Genomic DNA, 23,066 nt, shown 5'->3' with positions numbered 1-23,066 from the left:
ATATCGCTCATGTACATCTCGCAACTATTGCATCACTACAGTTAAACGTGCCCTGAGGCTCGACATGAATTTTATGCATTGGTCACTAACGCATAAGTGGTCGATGGATTGCTGCAATCAAAGCTTAAATGGCCCCAAGAAAAATGTCGAATGAAGGAATCACTTAAGGTTTTTCTTCCCCAATCAGCTGGATGTCGGCTTGGTGTTTAATTGCGCACCGTCATATATCTCCTCCAAATTAATTAGTGTTAACTTTTCCAAACTATAAATTCTTTCTTGTAAAAGAACCTTGTAAAGATTCAGGTGGGCTAGGCAGTGGATTAAAATGTAGAATAGCACAACTTCTTCCCTGTCAAAATCTCAATTTTTTTCTTAGTAAAATGTAGTCTTGCATTTGCATGGAGGAATAAATCTCTCTGGGAACGGAGTTTGTGTTTTGCAATTATAATACTTTCTGCTGGGCACAAAATTGCATTTGGACACATTGTACTGGAAAGTTATGAGTTTAGACATAAACTTCAAGTTAATTCTGTGAATGAAGGCAATGTGTCTTCTAGGAAATCCTTCTGTTTTTTGTGAAATTGGTCATGAAGCTTTCTCAAAAAGGTATTTATGCGCCGTGAATTTTTTTGAAATGATGTAATATTGAGCGTCAATGTATTTGTATTGGGATTTTATACAATAGACCAACACAATGTAGTGCATAATTGCTACGTAGAGAGAAAATGATTCTAAATATATAGCATAAAATTGCTTATATCAAATCATTTTTTTATGTTAGAAAATCCAGATCTAACTCCAATTGAGAATTTGTAGCTAAACTTGAAATGTTACCGATAGTTTCATCGCCATGCTTGTAAACATTATCCTCAGTTAGAGAGTTATATAAATCCTCCATACATTCTCTGTTTAACTTCCAGCTACATAATGCATGGTAAATAAAAAAGCCGCCCTCTCTACAGATGAGATCTGCGAGATGAGGGATCTGCCAAGCTACGCAACGATGTTTGATTTTGTCCTTGGGAGCGGGACTGCAACACTAAAAGAAACGTTTTTCGAGCTGGAGGAAGTAACTTGTGAAATCTTAATTAAAAGATTGTATCAGACAGACTTTGCTTATGGAAAATAGGGAAATAATGGACTTAAAAGACACGTTTTTACAGACGAGGAAGAGAAATAATTTACTCTGCAAATACAGCGGGAATCAGAGGGAAATTATTTGCTGCGGGTGGAGAACTGGCGTTTTTTAATATCCACAGCAGTGAAATTTCATATAGGCACTGCTGGGGCTGCAGAGTGTCATTTTGTGTCGGATCCTTCATCTCCTACATTTTTCTTTGCTGATGGTCACCTTTCATGTGACGAACAAGATATAAGACATCCAATCATGATTAATTAGCGTACAGATTTGCAACTTTGAGTCACTTTATTTGCAATGTTGATGTAAGCCTAACTTCTGCAGAAAGTTTTCATAAGGAACCGCTGTCGAAAACTGTGTTTCTGTCAGAGAAAACCCCGAATGTACCAGAAAGTGACCCACAAAAGATGCTGTTTTTAGGGTAAAAACAAGAAATAGAGGAACTATGGAATGTAATCCAATTGTTTATTCACTAATGTGAAGAACTCAGTCCTTACCAAAGATGGGTTATAGAAGAAAATGCTGGTTAAGTGATTCACAGAAAATCCAATCAGTTTTAAATGAAAATATTCAAGATTGTAATGTGAATTTCAGACTATTTTTCAACCATCTATTATCTTTTTTTTTCCACTTTCTGCAAAATGATTAATATTTTATTATTTTTCAGGATTTCATGTGAAATAACATGAGTCGTGTCCCCAATATCTTTGAAGGTATGACAATAATCAGAATCAAGTAAAATGTAAAATTAGGATCTAGAGATTAACTCATTTTTTAAAGCACTATTTTTTAAACACAGTTTTTAAACACACACCTCGGTTCATTGTCATGAGCAAATTTAACAGGAAAACTAAATTCTTCTTTGTACTTTATAGTCAACCTTGCTCAAAATAAATAACTCATAATTACAAAGGTATTGCTTGTCGAATATGGAGATTTAAAGCCAAGATAAACATGAAGCAGAGCTTTCTGAAAACTCAGTAAATGGGCAGAAAGTTTATGAGTCAATAGTTCATTTTCCTTGACTCTGTTGTATATAAAGAATTGCTTGTGTTGGCGGAAGAGAAATCAGTTTTATGCATTTAATACAAAACCTCTTGGTATTGTACTTGTTTGACCCATTAACAGTTCATCATGCTGTTTTATATATATTTTATATATATTTAAGCTCCTTCATAAATGTCCTTGTGTTATTTCTGTTTTCTGTTTCGATTCTAGCAGAGCAAATGCAGAAGCCACCTCACTGTTTCTGAGCCTTTCTTAAGGCTATTTAAAGTTTATTTTCACTTCTAAGTAATCTTTTTTGTCGTCTTCGAATGGGTCAGATATTATGGGAAATGGAACAAAGAAAAGTTTTGGATTTGTGATGAATAATTTTAATATTAACATCAAAAGTTAAGAAAGCTTTTGTCAAGTTACGCCTTACTTTTCCAGCTGTGGGTGTGATTCATGAGGAAATGACTGATTTAATCGATACAGCATTAATCATCTTGATAGTCTGATAACCTATCTGCTGCCTGTCATTCTGTGTGAAGGTCAGATGCCCTTTGTGTCAGTTTGAAGCCAAGTGTTGATGTGTGACGCTGAAGGACACTTAGCATGTTGCTTGACCATAAAACTTTGTTGACCCCATCAAAGACTAGCAAGCTTTTCTTATTGCCAGACATCCAGCAGAGTTGCAAATAATGTAAACATGCCTATAAGTTAATATTAAAGTTAATATAATTTTAAGTAGAGTTTTAACAGTACAATTTAATTCATAAATACTACAGCACTCTACACCAAGCTAATGCAAGAATAGCTTTTTTTGTATACCACATGTTGCAGAGCTGTTTAGTTCTATGTTGCATTTTCACTTGCATTAAATAAAGTCAACAGTTTAAACACTTTTTATATTGTTTTGTTATATTTTATATTGAAACACCTTTCAGTTTTGAGCATACTTTTATGATTTTGTTTGCTAATAGCAATGCTATGCAGTTCAAAATTACATGAAGAGCATTACAGAATTTTTTCAATTATGCCTCATTGAGATTAAAGTATTTTTTCCCCCCATACTTGCGTAGTGCATGTTAAAATGAGTTTGTATTTGTAGCGTTGCAGACACTTTAAAAGATTTTACTTGTAGTTGTACCTAAAAGTCCATGTTTTTAAAAATCCCATCTACTCTGTTTCAGCCTCCATCATGCAGTGAGCCCAGCTGTGAGTCTATACTCAAACACATCCTATGATGCCTAAAAGGCATCTTTGCATTGATGGCACCCAGTAGATCTTCTTTCTCGCCTTCAAATCTGATATTTGTGTTTTTCTCAGCTCGCATTCCTGTTCAAACTATGTGTAACATCTGGGAAAGTCTGGTTCGAAGGCTTCTAGGTTGCTTCCCAAAGGCATATTTGTTTACCTACAGTTGCTTGTATGGGTTTGTTTGAAACTCTTGTAATGTCAAGATATACAGCCATAGTTGAGATATTCCTTTTAACATTTTTGTAAAACCATTTCACAGCTTTCAAATAAAAGAGGAACGTAGCTCCAGTAATAAAGTTATACCTATACTTTGCGGTTTTAAATCTTTTATGGCGGTTCGAAGGCTCATTGCTATTTTCTACTGCTGTCATGAAGTAATGGCTAGTGAATTTTAAAATGCAATTTTAATAATTTCCTAGTTGTGCCACAGTGCTAATGCTAGCTTATCAGAAAACATAATCGATAATTTAATATTTTCTTTTAGTCATATTTTCTATAATACAACTACAAAAGTTTTTTTTGTGTGTGAACTTCTAATGAAAATCATTTTACTCTTTGTTCACATCTGTAAATTTACTATTGAATTAAGTTACTGTTTTCTTCAGCCATCACAAATACGACCTACAGCTTTTCCCACTTCTGGCAAAATGATCTTTTTTGATCTTTTTGATTTAAAACGAAACAAACAATAAGCAAATACAAATTTTTCAAGTTTCTATAGTACATCTTTACTGTACCACTTATTTTGGGTGATAAAATATTTACACCTTCACAAATTTATTGTTTTATTAGTTCTAATTCTACTAACTGAAACCCACCTGACCAGTGATCAGAATTATGCCTCATTACATCTAACTTTTTCATTAATATCACCAAAAAACATGTTTGGACTTTTATTACAGATATATTTCGCTCATATCTAGTATCTATTCCTATCGAATTCTGTCTTGGTTTTTTTTCAACACATTTTTTGAAATGTTAGTGGACCTCTGTGTGTTTTGCTGAGTTGCAACCTTTCAGATGATAGATATTTAAAATATAATAGATAAATCTTTCAGCTGAAACAGTATACTGCTTGTTAAAAATAACACAGATGCTCGAGAGGACTCTCCAAGCTCAAATTGTGATTTTTGCAGGCGCCGAAAAATAAAATGAACCGCTGGATAAAAATGAACCACGTAGAAATGACAACGCAAGCCTCTCCGAGGACAGTTGTTGAAAAATATAAATATAGAAACTGCAGAAGCAGAACATAATAAGAGGATATTTTCTTATTGAAAAGGGTGTTGTTTCAGAAGATCCATCAAAACAATTGAATATGAGAGGGCCCACAGGATAGGGCAATATATTCTGGGGAAATCATATAAATCACATAAGTGCAGGCATTGGGAATAGCAGGGGCGAATACACTCTCCAGTGGAAAGACACTCCACATAATTACTAAAAATGGTGGGTATGGTTCACACTGGGGTGTGTAATAATGAGATGTGTGTTTGAAACTGACGCAGATGAAAACTTAAAGTGCAGTAAACATTCACCCTGATAAGAAAAGAATTGGCACAGACGAATTATAACTGGCTCATTGCAGATGGAAGCGGGTTATAGAGGACTATTTCCTCTGCAGGGATACCTGAATCACACAACTGCTAGGTAGTGAAGCGGCTTGAAAAAGTCTACACACCCTAACCAGAACTTGTGTTAAAGAGATAGCATGGATAATTTCAAGAGTGGTCCAGTTGAGTAGCTATAAGCAGCGATTAGCTTACTTACAGCTTACTTATATACCTGCTAACTAGAGGTTTCAGCTAAAAAAATAAAGCAAATAATAGGAAAATGCTGTTGAATTTATTTGAGGTTCACTGGTTTCATAATATAAGACTCAATAAGATTGCATAGTGAATTGAAAGACACTTCGGTTTTATTTTAAATATATGCATGCTCATGCAACCATGAAAACATTTCTTTTCTAGAGTGTTCACTTGATCTCCACTTCCTGCACAGTCCATAGATTGTATAGTTCATGTTGCAACATCCCAACACAGAGCCCATCTGTTAGGTCTATTTTAGTTCCTAACCTGCAAGGAATCAAATCTGTGTAGCTGCCTGAAGAACAGTATCCACTCTATCAGGGACTGTGTTAATACCGACTTTGCTTCATTTCACCTGCAGCCCTCAAGCAGATGTTTCAGGGCAACAGCTGAAAGTCATTTTACCACAGCTATGAAATTAAAAACTCCCACACAGAAACATCCGCGGCAGCAACACCCTCCTCATTCACAGATTCATGTTTACCAGACAAGAGGTAACTTTGTTCTGCTGTTACTACGTGTGAAGCTGCTTTTGCTGAAGGAAAAGTCTTCAGCTTCCGTACGGCAGTGGAAGCACTTCTGACTTAGCTGAGGTCACATTAACTATTTACAGCTGTATTTTCCACACGGTTGACCTTTTTATTAGGCCATGAAAAAAGACAGGTGCACAATAATACTTTGCAAGTACTTTACTGCCTCTCAAAATTTTATGGACTTCCAGATGCAACACAGTAAATATAGGATGTTTCCTGTGCTAAGTAGTTAACTCCAGCAGTTCACAAAGGCATTTCCCCTTGATAGTATCCATTCATCTCTTCTGTAAGGAAACTCTGTTTCTTTTCCAAAACTCTAACATCTCCTGACAGCTGCAGGGCTATAAAGTTCCTTTCAGCTTCAGGCCAGTCTGTAGACAATCATTTAAACTCCTCCTGTATTTCAGACTTCTAACTTTTCCCTTAAGTGAAGTATCTGCTCAAGTGTTTGGTCTTAGCCAGACCCATAACTATTATTTTAAAGGTAGTTTATTTACAGTAATAAGTGGGAAGTTTTGAATTGTGATCATGCAAAACCAGAGTTCATGTGGCCCTGCAACTTTTCAACACCATGTAAAGGAAGATCAGCGCAAGATGTACTTCAGTCAAGTTTCTCTCTGGATTGATGCAACCTCCCCACATTTAAATGGTGAAATTATGCCTGTATTCAGGATGAAAACTCACAAAAGACAAAAAAGGCTAATTTCTTGCTTCAATTACATTCACTGCAAAGAAGCCAATAGAAAACGCTAAAGGAGGAAACTGTTTTGTGAAACCCTGCCTCCAGGATGTTCACTAAATCAATGTTTCTGTCCACTAAAAAATTCTACTCTGCAAATATAAAACACAAAAATATTTTTATTTGGCTTTTTCAAAACATTTTAGAGTTATGATTTATTCCTACCCCTGCATAGTTCCATTTTCAAATTTTTAAGTCGATAAGCGATTAATATGAAGTATTCTTCATATTTGTTACAAAACAAATACGTTTTCCAGCAAAGCATGTTTGCTTTTACATTTTCTGCTGAAAACTTCACAAAAGAATTTCCATAACACCGTGAAGACAATAGCTTAAAAAGTCTTTCAGATTTTCATTTATCCTTTGACGAACACTTTATGAAGGTTTTCTTGATTCTTTGTTCTACTCTTTTGAGAGACAACTTGAGGTAAACAAAAAGATTTGCTCTGAGTGCAAAAATGTACTAGCAGCAAGTGAAAATAAAAACTTTTGTCTTGTTTTTCGCAACAGTAAGGTTTGAAAAAGAAAAGTGCTTTAAAAATGTTGCAGAGTAGAGTTGAGAGTTTGCAGTAGTGCGATTCTACCTCTTGACAACTCGAGGCAATAAGTTCAGATAAGTTAAAAGTGTTTTTCTTAGTCTGAGTAGATTTTTTTAAATAAATTTCAGAATGATTGTTACCAGAATTTGCTTTAATTAAGGATCCAACCTCACCAAACAACTTCTCAGAAACATAATTTAAGCTAACTTCAGTTCTCCTAAAATTTTAAATTTAACTTACACAATTTTTCTTGAATAAAAAAGCTTATATAAAAAACAAACATTACTTTTCTAATATAAAATGAATTAGTGATTGTGTTTAATTTACTTAATATTAATACTATTGTAAAAAAAAAGGCTTTCTTTTTATTTAGCGGTTAGCATAATAGCTCCTATATTTTATCTAGAATGGAACTATTAAATTCTCTTTAACATGTTTTATGGACATAAAAGATGTTTACAGCATTAGAGCAGAAATTAGTGTTTTTACAAAACAAAAGCATATTACCTCACATGCAAGCTAAAGCTACTTTTGTTACTTTAACCTAGTAATGGTCATGGTCATTACAACATGGCATGTTATGAGTGTAATAGTGGAGTAAGGTGAGTAAACATCCTCATTCAAGTCGACCTTATTCATATTCATACGTCTCCAAGTAAGAAGAAGATGCTTTGTGAACATCTGGAAGGCACTGATCTGTTCTGCTTTGTACCGAATCTCAATCCAGTCAGGAAGCTTTGGGATGCCTTGAAAAAGAGGTGCTGAGTGACGCTATATCGAGCAAAATTTCTGACAAACGTTTTTCTAACATCTTGTTGAGTCTACGCGAACCTGGATGATGAGCAAAAACCCCCAATTCTTCTGAGTTGGGGGAAAAAAAGAGAGATTTCTGATAGTCGAAGCTCCAACATGGTTGGCTTGAGGAGGAGAGAAAAAATTTTTCCTCTGCATCATCTGTGACTAACAAGGTTTGCCTCTCAAGTTGCTTGAAAACGGCTTTCATTTATTTGCTGCAGTGGAAATATGCAGTGAGTACACTGCATCGTTTCTTTAATGATCTCGAGCTCACAGACACACACATATGCTTTCCCCTCTTAATCTATGTCTGCTGAAGTGGTCTTTAATGAGGTGTGAACAGAGGACCACAACCCTTTCCCTTCCTCCCTCCCTCCTCTCCCACTATTTCATCTTCCTTCCATCTCAGCCCTGAGAGGCGACTGAACCAGACAGACAGAGCTACAAAGACACACGGCGAGCGGCACATCGACAGGCGCGGGGAGAAAAGGTGACGGCGGAGTTAATGGGAGAGAACAAGGTCTCCCTTTTTTCTGTTGCATTACTCCATCCCTCCATCCATCATCATGTGATCACAGCGAGAGTGGATCACAGGCTCTGCGAGGGACACTTTAAAGATGTTCTCTCAGGCAGCAACCAACTTCAGGCTTTTCCAGTGTGTGGGATTGTGTGCGTCTGAATGTGATTATTCTGTTTGCACGTTGGGGAGCAGGTCAAACTGGATGTGCTCTGCCCCCCTCTCCCCCACAGCGAGAAACCTGCCCACTCCTACTCATAATAACCCCACCCACAGCGTTCTGGTTTTGTTGTGGAAGACCAGACCAGTCAGCTTCACTAATGCGTCTTGAATTTGTCTCTCTCGTGTGTGGATGTGAGTTTACATGCCTTCCAGCTTGGTGGGATCCAACTGACTAACGCATCAGCCACATGCCCTTGATTTGGATGAAGGGCAGTATTTTTATTAGAGTTAAACAGCCTTCTCCTACTTTGTTACCTTTAGTTTCCAAATGAAGCCGTGCCTGCCAAGAAGCAACCCTCGGAGCTTGTTAAAAAAAACACCACAACTTTGATTACCTTCCAGGGTTGGGATTTCACCTTCAACTCATGGAGCGAACTCTGGAAATCCAATCTAGCCTCCGTATTGGAATTGAAGGGAGGCTCTGCAGAGTATTTGTAATATGTCTCAGGGCATGACTGTTCTTATAAAACAACGAGAGGCCTTCCTCTCCTCAGTTTTAATCGGAATAGACAGAGCAAATGTGATGACACACTGTTTTAACTTGGGTTCGGAAAATTTCTCTTGTCCAGAGACGATGAAACCCCGAAGCTGGGAACGGGGTCCCAAATGAAAAAAATAAATGTTTTGGTGGATCTTAAATTGATTTCCACTCTCAGCTAATGCTGCTTTGTTCAATATATTTGGCCTGAAGCTGACTTGCTATGCAGACTAACCAATCAGATATTGATGTCTAATCAGTGCGTCACAGTTGTAGTTTAAACTGTTTGGTAAAATAATTGAATGAATGCTCATATTTATTTATAATTTTACTCAGAATTAGTACATTTTAATTCATTTAACATAAAATTATTTATGTGCTTATAAATTATTGACATTCAAATATTGAATTCATTTATTTGCCAGCCAGAGTATAATGTTGGGACTCAAACTTGAGGTTGCTCCTATTTCTCTATTTCCACTGCTGTATGAAAATAAACCTGGTTCTGGCTAAATTACTCTGTTTTCCACACTCAGATTCTACCATGTCATCATTTACTACGGAAAAATACATTTAGACCAGCAACGTTTATGAAAATTGTACTAGACCCTGAAACCCTTCATTTCAAAGGGGTGTATTTTTCATTTGCTATTGCTAATATATGTCTTGGAGGGTTTTTTTTGCTTTGGTTACAGGTAACAATGTGATTTAAAAGTTTTGTTTCAAAGGGGAACAAACCACATTTTGTCTGTCTATGCTTTATGCTTTATGCATATCTTCTAGTTTTTAAAGCATGTTCAACTTTCTGTTCTCTTCAACTCCAGATTTTTCTAGATCAAAATGGCTTCAGTGATTTAAATGACTTTTTAACTTTTACTGATTGGGGAGTAAAAGTTAATACTAGCATACCTGAGTACTAGCTTTGATACTGTTATTCATATAATCTCTGTGTTTTGTATGGACAACTGTGTTGTCATGAAAGGTACTGGAAAGGTTTAAAACGTAGCGATCCAACAGAACCTCTTCTATCAGATTGGGGGATACATCTTCTTCTTCAATCTCACTTTCTTGTGGGTTGTCCCAGGGATTTAACCATGGTTCAGTGTTTTTCTTAATCTATATTTCATATGGGCACCACTTTTAAAACAAACATGGCATCTCATTTCATTGTTACGCAGATGACTTGCAGATTCATGTGCCACTGAAACCTAAATCTGTGACTCCTCTGAAGGCTCTTCTAGTTTGTTTGGAGGATGTTAAGGCATGGATGGTTTCAAACTTTCAGTGTGTGTCTGAAGGTATGTGAGCATCAACCGCGGGAATAGGAACGCTAGATCAGCTTAAAAGATGGATTCAGAAACATTAAAATCGTAGTTAGGTGTCCTTGCAAAATTGAAAAAAACTGAAATCTAGTGGTATTCTACTGATGCTGCAATTAAAAACTACATAACTATCATACAGGCAACACAGTCCAAGTTTAAACAACAACATTCTCTCTGCTTTTCGCAAGCTAAGTGCCCGTTTAGTTTCTCAGCAGCTCTCTAATTAGTGTGTGCATTTGAAAGGGAAATGTCTTAAAGCAGCTGCGATCCACTTCTTAACTTCTCTGGAGTTTTTATTAGTTATTAGTTATAAAGCCACATCTTCACCAAATGTTTTCAGTCAAAGACACTAAGACAATGTAAATCCCACTTCATTTGTATTGCATCCAAGTCCAGGCCATAGCATCATCACTTACACAAGGAGAGAATTGGATTAGTGCTGAGTAGTGCTGCTGCTGCTTTGGACTTTGATGTTTAACGCTTTGAATTGCTAATTCAGAATCCTTGTAATTTATCCCCTTTTGTCCTTCCACTGTTTAAATATAATATTTTATTTGTTCTCGTTTTAATGCAGGCCTTAATGTGGTCTTTAATGAATAAATCATACTCCTACAGTCCACTGGGGGAGAACGAAGAGGATTTTTTAATGTGTGCTCCATTCTGCTTGCCTTTTCACAGCTCCCGTGACAGACCAGGCGCCAAAAATCCTGTTTCCCTCAGAGAGCCAAATGAGCATCATAGAGATGGCACTAGGTAAGGAAACATGTTGCATTCCCCCACAGTGATTGCCTGCTTTTTGTTTGTCGCTGGAGCTTGCGTTGTCTGTCTGGTGGCAAACGCCTGTTCATCACAAAGGAAAGTTCTCCCAAAGTAGTTTTCGTTCTACTTACTTGCGGCTTCGTTTTGAGAGATTTGCGTTCTTCTGTGCAAAGTTTGGGGGACTTGCTTGTATCAAGTTTTTGCTTAAGTGATTCCTAACATATAGTGCTATTTTGCTTTTTTGTTTCTTTGGTGTGCTTAAAATAGTAATGGGCATTTCTGTATTATGCAGTTATACTGCTGTGCAAATTTATTCTCAACCCTTTTTCACATTTTGTCACATTATAAACCAAAATGTCAGCGTATTTTACTGGGATTCACATTTGATTGACAAAAAAAATCCTGTTGTGATGCTGAAAAAATGTGTTAATAGTTTTCAAAATCAAATAAAACTCTAAAAACTGTCTTTTTACATGAATACCCCAAAATAAAATCCAAGATCAAAGTCACATAATTCTGAAATGATGTGATTAGAAAACATTTGTGAAACTACCATGAAGATCAAGGAACACGGCTTAGTCATAGTTCAGCACTACATACGAGCAAAAGTCTGTGGCAAGATTTGAAAATGAATCATCAGAAATCATCTTCATCCATCAGAGCTTCATCCATTTTAATAGAAAAAGAAACACATGCCACGATTTTCAAATTTCTGTTTGTGAAATATACGCCAAAGTATTCAACTTCACAATTATTTATTACTTCGTGTTGATCTATCACATAAAATCTCGATAGAATACATTGAAGTTTGTAATTGTAAATCTGAAAGGTTCAATTGGTGTGAATAATTTTGCATGGCACTGTAACTGCATCACTTCCTGCTGGTTTTTACCAACCTCCTTCCTCAGCTCCATATGTTGGACATTATTGCTTCCAACCCAGCGCAGTGGAGGGAGTGAACTTTTAATTGTTTTGAAACCAAGGCTTTCTTTGAGCTGTCACAGCTACACTTACCTCATTTTGTAATTTATGAAGCTCGGGTTTTCTTGCAGAGCTGCAAAGATTTGACTGGAAGTAACCACGCAGAGCTCAGTTGAAGGTTTTCAATTAGTGTGCTTTACTTTGTCACTCTTTTGTGAATGGACCTTGAGTGTTCTGCAGGAGAGGTGGGAGAAGAAGCAGCATGAGTCATGGATCACATCTTATTATGAAAAGCAGTGATTCAGTGCATGTAAGAAAAATATCTGCTGCCCTGTCCTTCAGTGTTCCTTCTCTCTGTTCAATTTGTACCTCCTTCTTTTGTGTTTTGGCTGCTTTTGTACATGGGGGTTGTGTTTTCTGGACTGGAATAAGCGAATACATAGTCTCTTCATGTAAACATCAAGCTGATCATATGAGCAATATTTCAAGCGATTACCTCACGTACTTCCTCATGTGGCGGTCTCGGTTCTCCAGTATGCGCTCGTCGTTTGCCTCACCAGTTTCCATCCAGCGGCTGGCTCATGGGGGAATCCGAGCTTTGTGCCGTATTGGACAGAAGCACAGCTGTTGCCGGATGGGAAAATGGGTCATGATGGAGGCTTCCTTTGAAGTAAATTTGTCACGGGCTATGAACACAACGGGCTTGTGGAGGTAAAAGGTGGCAATCAGAAAATAGGCGCAAATCATTGTGGCTTTTAAGTGATGATGGATAAAAGCCTTTCTGGCTGTTTTCATCTCATGAAGTTTTCATAGAGGGATGATGGGGGGATTTTCAAACCCCATTACCTGATAGCTGTGATAACAGGCTATAATACATAAAAGACATATGTTGATGTTTTACCCCTGCCTTTTTTTGTTGTTGTTTTTTATTCACCTCAGTCTATTAAATTTGCTCATTCATTTGGATTTTTTTTGTGTGTTTATGTCTAGAATTGATGATTTTCTGTCTGTTTGGTTCCAGTCAGAAGTCTATGTTCTGGTTATTTGGTGCTTTTTATTACACTCAACAAGAATTCAGTGGAAATGGATTTCCTCCTGTCCAAACATGGTCAAATTTTTATATAGATTATCACAAAAGTGAGTACACCCCTCACATCTTTTCATGGGAAAAGAAGACAGACATGTTGATTTGTTGGAAAGTCTTTTTTTTTCTGTCTTCTTTGCCATGAGGTGCCATGTTGAACTCCCTGTGACCAGTATGAGAGCATGTGAGAGTGATAGCACATTTAACACACCTGCTCTCCGTTCACACCTGAGACTCTGCAGCACTGAGTCATATGACACCAGGGAGGGAAAAATGGTTTTTCAGTTAGGGGCCTGCTCAGTTTGGTTCCCAGTGGCTTAGACATTAGTGACTGTGTGTTGAGGTATTTTGAGGGGACAGCATTTTACACTGCTATTCATGCTGTACACTGACTATTTTACTTTGTAAAGTGTTGTTCCATGAAAATACTTACTAAAATATTTACAAAAATGTGAGGGGTGTACTGTAAAGGTGCAAAAAAGAAACAAAAAACTGCTAATATTTTGAGAAATCACTTAATTGTAGATAACATATGGCTAAATGAAGTTCCCAACTCTTTCAGTTTTTGACTAATTTTTCTAATTTAAGCTTCAACTGTGGGGAATGTCCAGTTCTACAGATGCTGTTGAGAAGTTAATTCAGTTAATTTCAATTTCAAAAATACTTTATTGATACCAAAGGTAAATTACATTTAAAAAAAGCTGAGGCACTAAATGCTGTGTTTGAAATGTTATTACTGTTGGCTTTGGTCCAAAATGATCATTGATATTTATAATATTATTGTCATTATATTTTCCATTTGTCTTTTATTTCTTCTTTTAACTTCCACACTTTTATCTTCCTTCCTTGTATCTGTACTTCTTTAATTCACTCAAGTTTCTGTTGTTGCTACATTCAGCCACAGTAGCTGCCAAAGTTTCAAAGTAAACTTTAAGCACCTTTTTTAGCATGTTAGTGTCAGACATCAACACTAAAATACTAAAACTCTGGGAAGTGGAGTCTCTGAAAAGTCTTGAATGTTTTCTTGAAGATGTGTTGGAACCCTGATCCCACTGAATGCTTTCTGGTTTATTGGAGTTCTGTGCAGCATGTTAACATTCTCCCCTCCATGAAATCTGAAAGCCCAAATGTCAGCTAATTAGACGGGAGAAGAAAATAAAGTGGGAGACAAGAAAGGCAAACATTGAGAGGTATTTTGGAAGAATAGAACAGAGGAATGGATCTGCTAGTGGGCAATTAATCAGCGCACACCGTTCATCCCTGCCCTCCTTCACGTTTCCTCTCACTTCTAATTGATCAAATTTAAAACGCATGATTAAAACATGTTGTGTAAATGTTCTGCTCAGCCCTTGGTGGGTGATCTTTCCTCCGCTTTCTCAGTGGGACCAATCAGATACAGTTGGAGTCTGTAATTCGGCCCGACACTTTGCTGCTTTCTTTCTGTCTTGTGCACATGCACAATAATTGACTGCAGACTTGCTGCAGAGCGAGTCGGCTCCCACAACACCACTAATGTGTATGATTTGTAATCTCTGAACACTCTGACAGCAGGGTGATTAATTTCTTAATGTGTGTAGGTTTGTGGTATTTTCCCCTGTCGAACGAATCCAATAGACGACGTTTGGAACTTAGATCGTTCAGCATATCTCGGTCGCCTTTACTACGCTGCTCTTTCTGACAAAATTGATTTGCAATCACTGTTTTCTGTGCAGAACTAATCATCAGTCTGTCTATTTATCTGAGAATGAATTATCTTATCCGTACTATACCTAGAAATTCCTCTGCAATTTTGATTGCATCCTTCCCTGGATTGTAGCACTTCGTCCCCCTGATACATGACACTGCAGTAGATTTTCTGCATTCACTCCAGAAACGAAACGAGGTGACAGTCGCTTCATGTGCGAAATTCTTCCTAAATCTGTTTCTAAATTTAAGCAACACCTCCTTCGGGTATTGTTCTGCACCATCAAGCCGTGATATTCATGCATCTCATGGGTTGTTTTGTGTCTAAGTAATTAAATAGATTTAATCTATTCGCTTTCCCCCAAAATCACTTTGTCTTTTTGTACCTCGGCTGGTGATTTGCTTTGTTTCTCACAATGATTTTTTGGAAGTCCCCGGGGACTAGGGAGTGAATTTGTAGTTTTTAGTCAACGACAGGCAGCAGCTCATCCACAAATCTTCGGGAAAAATGGCAAGTATGAACTGAAGGTCAGGGATGCGTCACTCGACATTTAAGTTTTAGGTACTCTCTTGTTTTCTCAACTTTTGAGCATCGTTATTTGAGAGCTAATACTGACCTTGTCCAGAATGACCCATGTTCCTGTACATATGTAGTGAGACAATTGCATTTACATTGCAAAAATGAACCTCTTTCTAACCTCATTAAACAAAATATATCACAATTTGTTGAGAAAATTGGGATACACTATCATTTTAAAACTACTGTTACCCCCTTTAGGAAGAATAGAAGCTTCTTATAACTGTTTGCAAGTCTCTGCCATCGCTACTTCTCACTCTGAAGAGATAACAAAGCCAGCAGTAAAACCTGAAAAAGTTACTCCATCTAAAGACATTAACTAAGCATAATGCATTCAGACCAAAACAACCACAATCATGAAAGTCTCTGGTCACTACTAATTAAATTTGCATTCATTTTGATAAGAGTGTGGAGGTTAGTACATATAAGCTTTTTAAGACGTCCATCTTCTTTTCCTTTGTGTACACTTGCAGTAATTAAAATTTGACAACACTTGGTATAAAAATTAATAACTAATATATGCAAGCTTTGTCTATCCACTTGTAGGGATTTATACAATGGTCAAAATAGTTCAAGAGGTGCAGAACACATTTTCTGAGATAAAAAATGTAAAAATCAGTTTGATCAAAAAAGCACAGTAATGGTTGTAATAGGAAAAAGAAATAAATGCAACAAGAATACTCTGAATCCAACAAAGACTGAAGGAAATGTTCTTCCAGAATAGGGCTTATATATGCAGGCAATATAAATGAAATACCTCAAACAAGAGATGCAAGACTGTTTTAAAGCAGGCGACACACTCTTGAATGGACAAACCAGCATTGCTTGCCTCAAATTCCTTGTTTTTTTCCAACTCCCATGGTACAGAATCAGCTTGTTGTTTCAGTCAGCATGTTCTCCGCACAAACGTTTTCCTCAGCTCAGCCTCAGCGACACCTTTCCCTAATATCACACACATTACCTCTCACGTACCAAACAGCCTTTACTCTAAATGTCACAGCCTCGGCAGAACGCTCCATCGATGCCAAAGGTTCAGAGGCCCCAGGATCAATATTACATCATTTCTCTCAATTAGGGCATATTTATTCGCCCCCTCCACCCCCAAGTTATTATACATCTGTGAGTGATCCTATCTGCATTCATGGCAAGTTTCCAGGCGAGTGGATGCCCCGCGGGATGGGGAAGACAGAGTGTGATAAACATGAAGGGAGAAGGGAGGAAAGAATAAGACAGAAATAAAGGTTAGAGGAGTTTGGGCAAAGAGTCAGAAGAAAAGAGAAAAAGTGAACAAATTCAATAAGGTTTCATAGAGGGAATGAAATATGATGGTGTCATACCTTAGGTTATTACAGATGAAAGTGGTTACAAGACGGCACACTGTCCCAAATGGTTAATATGCCCTACAGTGTGGAGGTATAAATTGTGAATGTCGTATTAGAAAGTGGTGGGCTCATAGGCAGAGGGTGCAGGGGTTTCCAGGCTAAACGATGCCTCCATTAGTGTTTTACATAAGCGTGATAATGACAGGGACCGTCACGAGAGCTGATCGCCCGTTGGACGGAGGATGCCTAATTTCATTCAGCCATCGAGGTAATCCACCGGAGTGTGACCGCGTGGCGCGGACTTTGCTCACGTTTTCAGATCGCGCCTGACCTCAAAAGTTAAGCCACCGCTTTACATTCCCTGCACTCAGCTTCGCTCACTGACAGCAGAACACGCACGAGGAAAAATAGCTGAAGGCTTTGGCTTCCTTAGCCAAAAATAGCACAAAGAAATGGCAAAGGCAGTTGAGTTAAGATGCGCCGGCCTTTGTCTGAGCCAGCAGTGTCTGCTTTCTCTGGGTACACCTATTAATCATAAATTGAGCCGTGGCATGAAGCTTACAGAAAGTCTGGAATTTGATGGCTTAAGTGTTTTTTTATTATACCTGGACATCTACATGGGGGAGTAACCCTTCTGAAGTTTTAATGCCTAAACAAATCAGTACAAAAAAAGTTTTATTCAGGAAAGTAAAAGCTGATCATTTAAGTTCAACCAGAAATGACATCCTTGATAAAACAAGTTTGCAGTCCTTCAATTGTCTTTCACGAATCTTTCACTTTGCTTAACTGCTATGAAATAGTTATTCTGAGAGAAGTTTTAATGTGCAAACCAGGGCATGTTTGGACTGATTGATACAATCGGCTCTTCTCTGATGTTTTCAAGGTAATTAAAAAGCCAGAAGTACAAAAGTTGCTAGATGAAAAGAAATTTTACCCTCAGGATGCACAATTTTGAATGGTTAGGGTTTTGAAGTAGTAGTTTGTGGGATTTCTGCACAGTTATCCTTTTATCAGCAGCTGGTGGTAGCTGACAGGGTTCAATTGGATCACATCTCTCTGGGGCTCAGAACTAGCAAATATTATTTGATTGTTGTACCTTTCCATGTCTTCAATCAATGCAATAGGAATTTGCTGTTTGCGATACTTCATTAGAATAAATACCATCCATCTGCTTGAGAACTATCTGATCTTGAACAGCAGTAAAATAACCCATCATCACTAATGTTTTTATGGCAAGAAACTTTTGATACAGCTTTTTGCTAACATTGTATTAACGAGTATATATACGGTATTATCTGCAGTCGTTAATAACCTCACATATTCTTCCTTATTTCAGTGCTTCACCTCTTCACCTTAAAGGTAAACAACATTGGCCATTATCTGCAAACACAACAATAATCTGGTGTTGTAGTTAAAGTCGGGTCTGGACTTCAACTTGAACTTAGTCGCAGCGTCATTGAGAGTAAAAGGCTGGACTGCATGACTTGATCACTGACTCACATAGATGAATTTGCTAAATAAGAAAATGTTGTAGTTGATTCAATAAAGCACCCAGCTCCTCAAACTTCTACTTTCCTCAAAATCCTCCTTTTTTATATAAACGTCCTGGCGGAGAACAGCCAAGGGATAATAGAGAGATGAGTGGATGCAAATGTTAAGAGGTAAAAAACATACCTTTTCACATTATGATGCAAGCTGGTGTTTAGAAAGTTAGATTGCAGCTTACAACTTTTGCAACACCTCTGCAGTTATAGTTTTTTTGGGTTTTGTTTTTTTTCACCGAACTATATACAGCCTCAAATGTGACATCTTTGGTCTAGGTTTTCTGGTCGTCTTCACTGCAGCAGCAGTGTGTAGGACTCTGTGTGCCTCTACAACAAACCTTTGCTCTATGGTATTTACTCTGGTGGTTTGGGACTTGTTTTAGCACAGTTTATCTTTGGAGCCACAAGTTTTCAAGTTGCCAAGATTTTGTTTTTGTGCTGGCCTTTCACTGAGCCCGCTGTCTCCCAAGTGCTACTGCATCACATCTACTAACACATTGCAGACAGTGCAGTTTCCATCCAGGTGGTGGTCTGTCAACACTGTTTTCTACCTTAAATCTGAGCAAGTATTTTATTGTTAAAACTCTTTTTTTCCCTCTTCACACTTAGTTTTTGCTGTGTTTCAGCGATCAAGCCGGTCTCAACTCAACATCATGCAGATTACCATCAGCGGCGAGATGGGCTTATCATCACATTCAACTCCACTGGGTGACAGTTTGATACCTAGGAGCCACCTGCTTGAGATTTAAGCAGACCTTTTAGTGTGGCAGCGATTTTTAGAGCTGTTAGATTGCCCCACAGTTAAACCGTAACATCATGGCGCTCTTGAGCTATTTATCGGTCTTCCTTAACCATTATTCGTGGGAACAGACTTTCACCTTTTCTCTTCAGGGCAATTTTCTGCATTGTTTGGAGCATTTCTTGGCCTCACATTTTCTCACTATGTTCATTTTTCCAACATTGCAGCAGCCTTTCTTTTAAATTTAGCTCCTACTGCCAAAATTGTAAACCCTGTAAACTTTGTTCTCTTATCATTCCTTTAGCAGTGCACGTGTGCGGTTGCCAGGTTGAACTAATTGTCCTCACTGTGCTTTCAGCCAAACAGGTGGCCATATTGCTTTCCTTCTGGCTGTATTGATGCGAGTGCGCCTCCAGGTTGGACAGAGATGATAGCGTCTCCTTTCCACCCAGAGCGCGACCTTGATTGGACGCTCTGCGTGTACCGTTATTGGTCTCACATTGGCCTTTTGGGCCAACTTTGATTGGTTTTTGTGTTCTTGTGTGTGAGAAAGGCGAGCACAGAGAAAAGAAAGAGAGCATCCTCTGATGTCTAGCCAGAGAGCTAGGGGGCCGGGATTACTGTCAGGAGGCGAGGGACAGTGGCTGCAAACTTTGGCAAGTGTCGCATTACACACGAGGGCACAGATCCGGCAAATGATGGCTTGATACAGCTGCTGCTTACACAATCATGCGCGCACAGGCAGAATCTTGCATTAAGGCGAGCAGAAGCACAAGCTAATGTTCCCCACATTCACACTCCTGCACACAAGGTCTTGCACAGCTTTCACCAGCTCACAGCATCACCTCTGGGGATTTAAATGTGCTAAAACAAGATGATGTGGTCAGATTTACCCACCCCACAGATAAACACTGTATTCATCTGCTGCATGTCAGGCTATTGTATCTACAGCTGTGGCCCTCTGTTTTGTCTGTGGGCGGGCAGCTTCTGGGAATAAGAATGTGTCAAATGAAGTGTTATGGATATTTGTCTCATAACCACGATGAGTCAAGCAACACCTTGTTTTTCAAGCTTGGGTAAAGAAGCTGTATTTTCTTCTTCAGCTGTAGGAGGGATTATGACATGGTTGAACTAATGTCAACCATGTCATAATAACGTCTCTGCAGACCAAAATACTGAAGGATGAAATAGAACCGAAATTTATACAACAGAGCTGTTGTTTTCCTATTCTTATCTCTGTGTTTTTCTTTTTCTTCTTTAACAGCAACAACACTATGCATATGAGTTTTCATTAATAGATGATATCAATACTTTATATCAGGCCTGCATGGTTCAGGGTCACAATGGGGTGGGGGAGTGAGGTTCTGGTCTCTGGCAGACTTTGCTGTGGGACATAACTCCAATTTATTTGCAGATTTTGTCTGAGATCCTACCTAAAATATTCAAAAGAAAATACATCTTTTCAAATGTAACCTATCTCTTTACAGCCAGGTTGTATTCATTTAACATGTACATCACTGATACTTTACAAACGTCACTAGTCTGCGTGCTCATATGTGGGTGGTGGACGATAATGCGGATTAAGTTGGGAATGAGCTGACTCTGGTCTTAAACAACTTTAAAATCACAAGATATGCTGCACCAATACCATCCGTGTTGATTTTCGCAAACACTGAGCATTCTCTCTACTTGTCACTTTACTGCTTCCTCTACTGCACATGACAGAGACTTTCAGGTTGTTTGCAGTTCACACAGGAGATCACATACAAGTCATGTAAACTAAAATTGTGAACAACCACTCAAAAAAAAAAGTCTTTGAATAATAATTGAGCATTAAGGCCTGCAGTGTGAACAATACCCATAGAGCTTGACTAAATTCAGCTTCTGATACTTGTTTTTGCTTTGTTTGGAATTTTTATGTCAGTTTCAGTCGAGCAAGCTGTGCAACTGCGTTTTAAAAATCAATTATTTTCATTTGCTTGAGATATTTACGGTTGCAAAAATCTGTGTTTTCCCTAACAATCAAAACATTCTTCCCCTACCCCCTCTAGGTTTTAGTGTGTGTGTGGGAATGGTCATTGATGTTACATTTTGGTCTAAATTTTGCAATTTAGCAAACATCAAACTGCAGACTGAAATACTATCATTATCATTATCCAGAGAAGTCTCTGAAACCAACCAGCAATGTAACCCTTATGGTCACTACCGCTGTTGTTGTAATTTTGTCCCAGAAAAATTGAATAGGTTCCTGAATTACTGTGCAGTTTGGACACAGCTGATGAGGAGGCAGCTCCTCCCAGAGCATCCTGGATGACGGTTCCTACATACCCTTGCCAGGGTGAAATTCCAAATTGTTATTTTGCTGCTCAACACATTGCTTTTGGAAGGTACCGACATGTTTTCAACAATGAAAACAACGTGCCCAGGAATTGTTTTATTGTCACAAGATTTCATTTCTGTTCCTGTTGAGAGGAAACCACGGGCCACGTTGCCAGCTATGTTGGCAGTGCTCAGGTTTAATCTCAGAGACTCAGGCTAACTATAACATGCTAGCTTCTTCTTCCTGTAGCAAACAAAGACTAGAATATTTGCTTTGTCTGTCAAATTATAGACCAGAAAACCATGTTGAGTGGTTCCCTGTGCGATGCCAGAGTCTTGATATTGATACTAGGTTTTATTTTTTCATTTATAACGTACATTACTGACTCTCTGGTCCATTAGTTGCTGGAGCAACTAATGGGTTGCAAAGGCTTAAACAATCCATTTTCTATCATTTTCTCTCTCTTGATCATTTAGTTTTTCAGTTTAATTGTCCCTAACAGGGCTGCACGATGCTTTTGTTTTTATGATCACTCTCAGACTCTTAGTGCTTTTAAATGTCTCTAATAGAAACTACCGCCACAGTTGCATGGCTTGTACGCTCGGATTACCGTTTCTATGACTTTTCTTTCCCATTCTTCTTCAGAGCAACTCTTCCATTTATTAGCTACACCTTGAAATGATTTGAGATGTGGGTCATGGTGCATTAGCTATACCAGAAGTAGCCATCATATTCTGAAACCAGTCAGCCCATTTTCTGACACCATCCAGACTATTGGTGGTTACTCATTCTTTTCTCCCTTTTCTAAAATTCCATATAAACTCGAGAAATGGTTGGCCCTCTTCCACCAACAACTATGCCACCTTAAGTCACCTAAATACATTTTTATTCTACTTTCTCACAAGCCTAGATTCCTACATGTGTTGTTTGCAGACTTGTTTCAAAAAGTAATTGAACACGTGTCCCAAATAAAGTGTCCGGTGACTGTATGACATTAATTATTTTGTGATTCTGTCTATTTGTTGTTGGTACAGTGTGTTGGTCTTAAACTGAAAACTTGTCCAGCATTTGCTTTGGATACAAATCCAGTTAATACATTTGTAACCTTTGGATAAAGTTTGCTTTAGTTGTGTATATGTGTGTAAGATTTAGCTGCGAAGTGTGGATACTGATACGTATTCTGCCAGTGTTACAGTTAAACATTAAAACAAAATGATAAACACAAACTCTTCTGCGCCAAAGGTCAAAGAAGAAGCAATCCAACCCAAAATGATGGTTCAGTGAGCTGCCAGAGGCTTTTTTCCCTTCCTCACCATCTCCCTGTTTCCCAGCATTTTGGACTTTCCAACCTTCTCATACCGTCTGCAAAATGTTTTGCTAATCAGATATTGGAGTTTTTTCTCCACTAGAACTTGACAGTGTCAAAGTTCGATGCAGTTTTACAAGTATTTGAACAAGTGCTAACATTCCTCAAATCACACTTGTGAATCTCCTAAGTTGTAGTTGGCTTGGCAAGTAAAATTCATCTAGGCGGTAATGCTTTGGTTTTGCATTTTTGAAGCCAAACAGATAATGATTTAAAATACTCTCTTAAAACTGAATGAGTTTACATAATCCAAAATTTGTCTCCTCTTAGTGTTTCCTAGAGGAGATACCCAAGGCTTTCCCAGGACAAACTTAATTAGCTTGTTTATGAGAGATGAAGGCGGCAACCTTATGTTCTGCAAACAACATGCTTTCTTGGATGTGTAAAGGGAAAACATCTCTAACCTATCAACACTA

At 38.0% G+C, this 23,066-nt stretch overlaps 1 protein-coding gene across 2 annotated transcripts in view; it reads left to right on the top strand.

The window, feature by feature from the left end:
• The window catches only part of LOC116716085 (interleukin-1 receptor accessory protein-like 1), a 216,519-nt gene that overhangs the window by 114,850 nt on the left and 78,603 nt on the right, over nucleotides 1–23,066 (top strand). For both annotated transcript variants that reach the window (XM_032556868.1, XM_032556867.1), the window contains exon 6: nucleotides 11,014–11,088. In XM_032556868.1, the coding sequence (XP_032412759.1) occupies nucleotides 11,014–11,088 (75 nt within the window). The remainder of the gene's footprint in view (nucleotides 1–11,013; nucleotides 11,089–23,066) is intronic.

The sequence above is a fragment of the Xiphophorus hellerii genome, chromosome 24 (genome assembly GCF_003331165.1).
Source record: "Xiphophorus hellerii strain 12219 chromosome 24, Xiphophorus_hellerii-4.1, whole genome shotgun sequence".
NCBI lineage: Eukaryota > Metazoa > Chordata > Actinopteri > Cyprinodontiformes > Poeciliidae > Xiphophorus > Xiphophorus hellerii.
Note: the sequence above shows the minus strand (reverse complement) of the source record. Positions and strands in the feature narration are given on the sequence as shown.